The sequence below is a fragment of the Carassius gibelio genome, chromosome A5 (genome assembly GCF_023724105.1).
Source record: "Carassius gibelio isolate Cgi1373 ecotype wild population from Czech Republic chromosome A5, carGib1.2-hapl.c, whole genome shotgun sequence".
Taxonomy (NCBI): Eukaryota; Metazoa; Chordata; class Actinopteri; order Cypriniformes; family Cyprinidae; genus Carassius; species Carassius gibelio.
In genome coordinates, this window is record NC_068375.1 from 39,434,933 (window position 1) to 39,444,755 (window position 9,823).

Consider the following 9,823-nt stretch of genomic DNA (forward strand, 5'->3'; position numbering starts at 1 on the left):
ATGCAATGCGCAGATAAATGCAGAAGAAGTCATAATCATAACGACGTCAGCAACATTTCACACAATAACAACAATCCTGTCATCATTTCTAACACAGCTTTAGTGTCTCAGGCTTGGAGCGACCGGAGGGCGAGAACACGAACTTCTCGTTTATCATCACCTACTTCCAGGTAAAACATCACCGACATTCCCAGCCACAGATAAAGTCAAGTCCAGCCATCGGTCTATCCGTACGTTTAAGATAGACGTGGAGCTTCTTTCCGCTTTACCTTCTCACTACATTTGTGAATGGTGGAGGTGAGTTCGCTCACAACCATATCTATACATTTCAGGCACGGCTCGTTTAGCTTTTGGATCTGCTTTTTCACTATGGCCTCAAAGGCCAGGTCGGGGGTGAACAGGCCCGTCCTGTAGAGGAAGTCATGGAGGAAGAAGAAGAAGAGAGAGGATCCGTACAGGTGGAAGAACGACAGACAGACAGACAGACAGACAGCACAGAGGAAAGAGAAGTCAGACATTGGTTTCTCCTCAAGCCATTCACCAGCCTCGAGACAGAAGCTCCCAGAACACGGCTGTGTGAACCGAAGGCAGTCTGAGAGATTGATCCAGTCACACTCGCACGAGAACAGACTGCCTTCAGCTGCATCCCAGCCTTCCTCAAAACTCCTGCCTCTGAACACGGAGAGTTTGGGACGCTGAGGTGTGCTGGATGAGCCCATCCTTCATCAGAACTAAAGCAGTGCGTGCTTCGGACGAAACACTGTAAATGCACATTCCCAGAATCACATCTGAGGTTTTTTATCGAAACAATCACGTGTCTTGGTTTTCCTTACTAGTTATGTAAAGGTTGTGTGTATATATTTTTTTTTTATCTCGCGAAAAATTGCAAAAAAAAGTTAAAAAAAAATTAAATATTAAGAATATTAAAAACATTACAAAAGTACATAAAATTACTAAAACTGAAATTGAAATAAAAATAAATTAAAGCGATATAGAATAAATGTAAAAAAGGAAAATACAAAAATATTAAGAATATTAAAAACATTACAAAAGTACACAAAATTACTAAAGTTTAAACTGGAATAAAATAAAGCTATATAGAATAAATGTAAAAAAAAAAACAGTCACTTAAAAAAAACTGAAATAAAATTAAATTAAAGCTAAATGTGTAACTTGCTGTTTCTTTGTGCTTTTGTAAAATTCACTAGCAATTTCTGAGTGAAAATTGCTTCAAAGTTTTATTTGTGTGTCTGATATTATTAATATTCACCATGTGTGGTTTTCTCTTTTTACCATATGTGTTTAAAGGAAGTTGTCACTACATTATAAAACTAAAAAACAGATTAACATTATTACTGTAAATGAAATATACTGTATGTTTTGCACTGCAAATTTAAGTTGATTCTGTAAAACGTGAAATCTTTATTTTACTGTAAAGCACTAGCATCCACAACTGCCGTTTTAACAGTAAAGTTCACAGGTTTTATCACCACCTAAATCATCTAAATCACACAGAAATCAAATTATGGTCTGCGCTCATCTAGCGGTGAAGCCTCAGCGTCCGCAGCCCTCCGTCATGCTGCCATTCCTCCCAGAATCCCAAAGCTGCACACACACAAACACACACACACACACACACAACCCCTGCGGCCCGTGACGGGCGAGAGGCTGGCGGGGTCAGAGGTCGATGGGGGACACACTGCGCCTCCAGCAGACTTTACCTTCTTGGTACACTGTCTAACAGTATTGACCAGCTCAGAAATGACCATGTCCACACATTTCTGGCACGGCTCTTTAATCTTCCCAATCTGCCTTTTCACAATGGTCTCAAAGGCCATGTCCGGCGTGAAGAGCCCAGTTCTGTCCGCCGGAGACAACGGACAGGAAAGAACGACAAGCGGAGGAGAGAAAGAAAAGGAGAAATTGGGCGGAAAGAAGAGTGTTAATCCAAAAGAAAGCCTATGAGAAATGAATGAAGAACTGAAACAATGGCTCCACATGTTCTACTGAAGCTGTGTTACATTCTTGTTACATGTGTTACATTCTGAAATGTATCAAATTGAGTTCAATTCCACAATTATGAAGCTGAGAATATCAACAAAACTAAAACACTGAGAACAGCTTCAGTAGAAAAGAGAAACTGGGTGCAGAGAAAGACGGAAAGGGTCTTATCGTATTAATGTAGTAGCATGTTAATTAATCAAATTATTGAAATATGTCCAACATTTAAGTTCAGTTTCATTATTTGACTATCAAGATGCTTGGATTTTCTCCACTGTGTAAATTAAATGTGTATTTCTTCTTATTAAAGATCCAAAAGTGATCTAGTCAAGAGCTGTGAGAGATGGTTTAGTTTAGTAGGATAATTAGACTGCTGTCACTTTAAGAGACGTGTGTTTGATTGCACTTCAGACCCAAATAACTGTGTTTACGAGGATAGTTAGGCGTTTTGACACATACCAGTGTGTGTATTTAACCCTTCACGCCCTATAAAGCGGTAAAAATAACTCTCTGTGAGCACCATCTTCTCTCAACCCTAATATATATTCATTTTATAGAGCAAAAATGTTAATATGTAACAAAATTTTGTAACGCTTTAACATAAGATACCATTTGTTAACATTAGTTAATTGCATTAATTAACATGAACTAAAAATGAAAAATACTTTTTATTTATTAATTTAATTAACAACATGTTTTATGTAAATTAACGTTTACTAACGGAACTTAATTGTAAAGGTACAAACAAAATGCATTAAATAAAAATGTATAATATTAATTATTATAATTAAAACAAATAAAATTCTAAAAGATTAAAAAAAAACATTCAGGCAATTTCAAAATAATGCTAGTAAATTTCAATAATAAATAAACAACTATAATTAATAGAATTAAATTATAAAGTAACTGCAAGTAAAATAATGAATTAGACATTACATTTATTATAAGTAAATAAAACAGATTATTGGAGTTTTTTTAATTAATTAATACTGTACTATATTAATTGATTTTTTGATTCTACATTTGTTTTTGCCACATGTTTTAAAAGTGCTTCTAAAAAAAGAAAGTCAAACTTTTTCTTTTATTTTAGTGATCTGGTTCATTAACATTATTTCAGTTCTGTCTGTTAGTTAACTAATGGGACCTTATTGTAAAGTTATAATTGTTTTGTTACATATTAATCAAAACAATTGCAATAAAAAATGTTAATAATGAATAATGTGAGATGATCTGGCTGGTGTTAGTTGTTGAATGTCATGAGTCTGATCACACAGCGTCCTGGTGTTTCTCTGGTCAGATGAAGTAGATGTCTGATGTTAGATGTGTGAGGAGATGATGAAGGACAGAGACACGTGCCTGATGCCGTGGATGTTCTTGATGGCGTAGCTGATCTCCTTCCGCAGCTCCTTCTCATTGAACTCCATCTGAGGAGAGACAACAGCAGCGTATTCAGTGTGTGTGTGTGTGTGTGTGTGTAGAATTTAATCCTTCCAAACTTTGGTCTGGAAGAGACACAAAAACAGCCTGTAGATGGCGTCTCTGGAGAAGTGCACAGGTGAGTGTGTGTCCGCACCTTCACCAGCTCGAACGGGAAGCGCTCGTGGAAGATACGGTTGATTCTGGCTCCTCCAGACAGCTCATACGTGTCTATCTGATCTCCAGAGCCCTCGATGCGCTTCTCGAAGTCCACCGAGAACTGCTGCACCATCCTGAAACAATCAGTGTGTTCACTACATCTGCAGATCAGTCACGAAGAGCTCGATTAGTTCGTGTGCAGAGACGGAGAGTGTGAGGGACTGACTGCAGCAGGGCTTTGGTCTTCCGGGACGGATCGTCAGGACGGAAGTTCTTGTATTCCTCCACTTCCTTCTCGATGGACAGCAGCTGGCTCTGCAGTTTGGTGCGCAGCGCGGGGAGCGTGTCTCGGATGTGATTGGTCAGTTGCTGCGGAAGAGAGAAGAGCTTGAGGATTCATTTCTACATTTCTTTCTGCAAAGCTAAATATAAAACAATACATGCATATAGTGGTAACAAAATGTGTTAATGTTACTACATAGACTTCTCATAACAATAAAAGATCATATAACATTATTTGTCTATGTAGCCTAATTAATATTCATGAGTTTGGCTCTTCATGACTCCGCCCCCACAGCGAGCCGAGAGTGTTAACACATTTCAGGTGTTAGATCTGTCACCTGGTTGAGGGTTTTCTGCAGGAACGGCGTTCCCATGCGGTCGGCCAGGTGTCTGTAACCGGGATGAGAGAGGAAAAACTTCCTCTCCGCCGCCATAGCTGCGTTAATATCCTTCTTCCCGTCGATGTCTTTCTGACTGCGGTTCACCACACCGATGTAACCTGGAGTCACACAAACACATCACAGATAGAGAATCTTCTCGGTTTCTGCAAATGTGAGTTAAATCATATATTTCTGTGAGTTACATGACATTACATGAAGAGCATTTGATGGAAAACCTGAAAACTGGAGCCCAGACTTTCCCGTAAATGTCCTTTATAGAAAAGAGTGTTTAATGAAATGAAGAGAGTGTGTTATTTCTCCACTAGAGGGAAACAGAGAGGTGATCACCTGCTTTATCCCCAAAATACCATAGTTATTAGTAGTTATAGTTTCTATATTTTTCTAAAAAGCACAGAAAAAAATGTAGTTAAAATAAAATTAATTAATTAATTTTTTCATTAATACATTTAAAAAAAATATATATATAATATTGTTTCATTATTTACAAGAATATATTTTAATAAAATATAGTTGCATATAATTCAGTATTTAAAGTATTACAGTATTTATTTTTTAAAGATTAGATTTTTGTCCCTTTGTATTAGAAAGCTATTGATGAAAAGTAAATAATTAAATCAACAATATGAAAATTGACAATAAATAATAGAAAAAAAGAAAATCAAATTAAAACACTTGCTAAAAAATTAACTATTAGTTTATCATGTGACTATTATCTGACAGAGAATCGTGAACATGCAAATGTGTTGTTAAATTATTTAAATATTTATATACATTCTTTTAGGACATCTAATCAGAAGCTTTTTCGCTTAAATTGAAATAAATGTAAATTATTTTATAAATTAAATATTATAATAAAATATAATAATAATAACATTATATTTAATTAATATAAAATAATATAATAATAATAAAATACATTAATATAAAAAAATTAGGACATCTAACCAGAAGCTTTTTTGCTTAAATTGAAATAAATTAAAATTATGTTGATAAATTAAATTTTATAATAAAATACAACAATAATAACGTTATATATAATCATAATAAAATAATTAAAAAAAAAAAAATTGAACTATTTACAATATAAATATGAAAAATATTTAATTTAAATAATTATTCATTTTTTTACTTTAATAATAAAGTAAAATAAAATATTAGAAAAGTAATATTCATAATAATAATAAATTTCATAGCAATGAATTAATGATATTTCAGTTATTCTGATGAATGGGGAAAGTTTTTCATCATAAAATAAAGCAGTCTAAGCTGTTGTAAAGTGCTTGTGTGAGTTGAGGATCAGGATCGGGACAAGAGCAGCTGTGTTATCTGTTAGCATATTCTGATAGAGATCATCAGGTGACCCCTGACCTCTCCGCAGCGGCAGCAGCTTGTTCTCCAGGATATCACGAGCATCAGTCCCTTCATCCATCAGATCCAGCTTAGTGATCACACCGATCGTCCTCAGACCTGCTCACACACACACACACATGCACAGAGAGAGACACACACACACACAGTGTCTTAAACAAATGTTTTGCCGTACAAATATCAAAACATCCTTAAATAAAGATACATTTACTGGAGATGCAAAATGAAGATATGATTTATTTTTATAATTAGTTTATTCTCAACATTTAATTTAGAATTTTTTTACTCTAATTTACAGTTTTTCTCGAAACAAATTTTTGTATTTGTATTTAATGAGTTTATTCTCAATGTTTAATTTCAACTTTTTTTTTCTTTTTTTTTTCTCTTACCAAAATTTTTTTCTCGTAATTTCATGAGTTTGAGTTTTAACGTATTTATTCTCACATTATAATGACTTTAATTTCCAGATGGTTTTATTTTTTCGTAATTTCTTGGCCCTAATCCTCTTCTGTATCGACAGAATAATGTGTTTGTTGCTTTGGTTTTTGAGGGGTGGCAACATATGGCAGATGTATATATACTGAGTTTAGTCACAGTTATCACAGATTGATGATAAATATATGTGCACACTACAAAAAGACACAGCTATCATTTACAAACTTAATCTCATACAATCAATGTCTTGAATTTGAAACAGTTCATATAAGGAATAAGTGACCATACCCCATAAGCACCTCACACTCACTAATGCATACAGTATGCATCGACATGTCATTAAGAGCATTATAAAGGTTCAGTGTTATCAATATGTCCATTTATTATAAAAAAACACAAGATTTTAACAGCCATTTCCAGCTGGGGAGACTCAACTGATTTTCTTCTGTTTAGTGTTAATCATCATCTAACTCAACCAGTCAAGAGCTACATTTAGCCTTAGATGTTATATGAATATGGTCCTGAAGCATAGCTTTTATTAGCTGATAATAATAATAAACAAATAAACATTATAGGCACAAATACAAATGTACTTTTAGAAATTGTTCTTGAATAATATGGTGTTATTGTTTTGGCAAGTTTAAATTAAAACTTCTATGAAAACTTTATATAGTATATTTTACTAAACAATTTCTTACATAATTTCTTTGAGTTAGACCAAACTTTTATTTTGGTGAGTTGTAACCAGAGTTTCTGTGTTTTTTAATTAACTATTATTATTAGCTAATAGGAAGTATAGCATACTCTACTGTGCAGTAGTACTATATTTCTGTTAAAATTTCTTCAAATAAATGTATTATTATTTACAAATCACAATTGTAGCTCTCCACATTCACCTGTGGCTATAACTTTATTATGATAATTTATTTTATAGTCTCAAGCATAAAGAAATCATGCAAAAGGAAACTAAGCAGTTTTACTATGATAAAACCATGGTTTATTTTTGTAAGGGTTGTGATATGCACATTTTTTGTTGAAGAAATTATAAAGGCTGTGTCATCTATAGCAAAAAGGTGTCCAAAACTGAAAGATGAAGTGAATATTTGAATGAAATGTTTGGTCAGTAGCCTAAACAAGGATTTGATCGTCCTGTAAGTGTAACAGCAGCAATCACATGGCATTTGTAATAACATGTACATAACATTGTTTATTTTGTATTTGCCTACATTATGTATTTTAACAGTGTTATTATTAACCAATCATTATTGCCTCATTTTTTTTTTAGATAATGCATTTTAAGCCATTTTAAAGGCTATTGATGGCTTAAGTCTGTTTTTATAGCAACAACAATAACTACAAAAAAATATTACAGTATATTAATACTTTGTAAATTATTAGAGTTTGAGGATCGCAAATCATTTGAATCAGTTCGAGAGTTCAAAGCGGAATCGCGAATCATTTGAGTCAGTTCGGGAGTTCAAAGCGGAATCGCGAATCATTTGAGTCAGTTTGGGGATCGCGAATCATTTGAATCAGTTTGGGAGTTCGGAGCGGGATCGCGAATCATTTGAGTCAGTCTGGGAGTTCGGAGCGGGTTCGCGAATCATTTGAGTCAGTTTGGGGATCGCGAATCATTTGAATCATCTGGATTTCGTAGCGGGATCGCGAATCATTTGAATCAGTTTGGGAGTTCGGAGCGGGATAGCGAATCACGAAAGATTCGCGCTCATAAATTTTCAAATTGGCCATAACTTTTAATTAATTGCTGCAAACTGGGGTGGCAGCAGGGGTGGCAAGGCTTTCTTTTAGGGTGGCATTTGCCCCTGATCACACACACCCTGCGGGTCGACTTCTTTGGCGATCTTCAGGGCGTCAGAGTTGGCCAGGTCAGAGTTGGCGGGCGACACGGCCAGCAGCAGACAGTTGTCTTTGGTCACAAACTGCATCAGCATGTCTCTGATCTGATGCTCGATGTCTGCGGGCTGATCTCCCACCGGCACTTTAGTCATCCCCGGCAGATCCACCAGAGTCAGGTTCAGCACTGCACACACACACACACACACACACACAGTCACCCTCAGAGTATCCTGACACCCATCACATGTGCTCCTGTGAGGTGTGTGATCGGACCGTTTGGGGAGTAGACGCGCAGGTTGATGGGCACGGGAGAAATGCCTTTATTCTGTCCTGTGACTCGATCCGTCTCCGCCTCGATCTCCTGACGCACCTCATCGAAGTCTGTGAACTTCTTCCCCTTACAGTGGAGGAACTCGGCATATTCTGAGAGGAAACCGTTATCAAACACATCATTGCACTGGAAACAAATTCACCATATAAACCCAGACGTATGAAATAAGACAGAGATAAAAATCTGTCATCATGCCTTTATGGCTCAAGACTCAAACTGAGCAAAAACAGATTTCTATGATGAAATCCTGATGCTTATAATGTAAATCAATGAGATCTTTATAACAGTGCAGGCAATGATGACATAAAATGATAAAAATATCAGTCATCTTCGCTCTATATCTCCAGTAACGTAAATGGAAATTACCCTTTAACACTAGCATTTCTATTCTTTTTCTTTTCTTTTCTTTTAATTTATTTTAAAAATGACCCTCTTACACTAGTGTTTTCTATTCTATTTTTTATTCTATTTTCTTGTTTTATTTTTATTTATTATTAAAAAATCACCCTCTAACACTAGAGTTTTCTATTCTTTTTCTATTCTATTTTATTTTCTTGTTTTATTTTTTATTTATTATAAAAAAATGGCCTCTAACACTAGTGTTTTATATTCTTTTTCTATTATTTTGACTTGTCTTATTTTTATTTATTTAAAAAATGACCCTCCAACACTAGCGTTTTCTATTCTATTTATTTATTCTATTTTCTTTTTTAATTTTATTTATTTTAAAAATGACCCTCTAACACTAGTGTTTTCTATTCTATTTATTTATTTGATTTTTTTTAATGACCCTCTAACACTACCGTTTTCTATTCTATTTCTATTTTATTTTCTTGTTTTATTTTTTATTTATTATTAAAAAATGGCCTCCAACACTAGTGTTTTCTATTCTATTTATTTATTCTATTTTCTTTTTTATTTTAATTTATTTAAAAAATGACCCTCTAACACTAGTGTTTTCTATTCTATTTATTTATTCTATTTTCTTTTTTATTTTAATTTATTTTAAAAATGACCCTCTAACACTAGTGTTTTCTATTCTATTTTTTTATTAAATTTTCTTTTTTATTTTAATTAATTTTAAAAATGACCCTCTAACACTGGTGTTTTCTATTCAATTTATTTATTATTATTATTTTTTTTTTTTAATTTATTTGAAAAATGAACCTCTAACAGTAGCATTTTCTATTCTATTTATTTATTCTATTTTCTTTTTTCTTTTTATTTATTATTAAAAAATGACTCTCTAACATTAGTGTATTCTATTCTTTTTCTATGATATTTTCTTGATTTATTTTTATTATAATAAAACCCCTGCCTCGTATCCTGTGTTAAATTAACCGAGACTGTTACAGCACTAACACATTGTTGCTCTTTTGTTAGTTTGATTGCTTCTATTGTCCTCAACAATATAAATGAAAAAGCTTTAAGCGATCAGTCGGAGGACAGAAGGCATGAAGCAGCCTGTGTGTGAAAGCGGTTTCTCAGTGAAGCTGTGCTCATGTTGGTCAGCGGTCATTAAGAGACACACAGAGGGCAGGGTTGACCCCGGGTCACCTGTGGGGCAGTTGAT

The 9,823-nt window shown here is 34.1% G+C and overlaps 1 protein-coding gene across 1 annotated transcript in view; it reads right to left on the bottom strand.

Annotated features, from left to right (window-relative positions):
• The window catches only part of LOC128014941 (dynamin-1-like), a 42,275-nt gene that overhangs the window by 24,921 nt on the left and 7,531 nt on the right, over nucleotides 1–9,823 (bottom strand). The window contains exons 2-10 of the mRNA XM_052598730.1: nucleotides 9,808–9,823; nucleotides 8,193–8,342; nucleotides 7,900–8,103; nucleotides 5,628–5,726; nucleotides 4,197–4,357; nucleotides 3,803–3,945; nucleotides 3,575–3,710; nucleotides 3,358–3,425; nucleotides 1,722–1,860 (exon numbers count right to left, since the gene is read on the bottom strand). The exon at nucleotides 9,808–9,823 is cut by the window's right edge and continues 58 nt beyond it. Coding sequence (XP_052454690.1) covers nucleotides 1,722–1,860; nucleotides 3,358–3,425; nucleotides 3,575–3,710; nucleotides 3,803–3,945; nucleotides 4,197–4,357; nucleotides 5,628–5,726; nucleotides 7,900–8,103; nucleotides 8,193–8,342; nucleotides 9,808–9,823 — 1,116 coding nt within the window. The remainder of the gene's footprint in view (nucleotides 1–1,721; nucleotides 1,861–3,357; nucleotides 3,426–3,574; nucleotides 3,711–3,802; nucleotides 3,946–4,196; nucleotides 4,358–5,627; nucleotides 5,727–7,899; nucleotides 8,104–8,192; nucleotides 8,343–9,807) is intronic.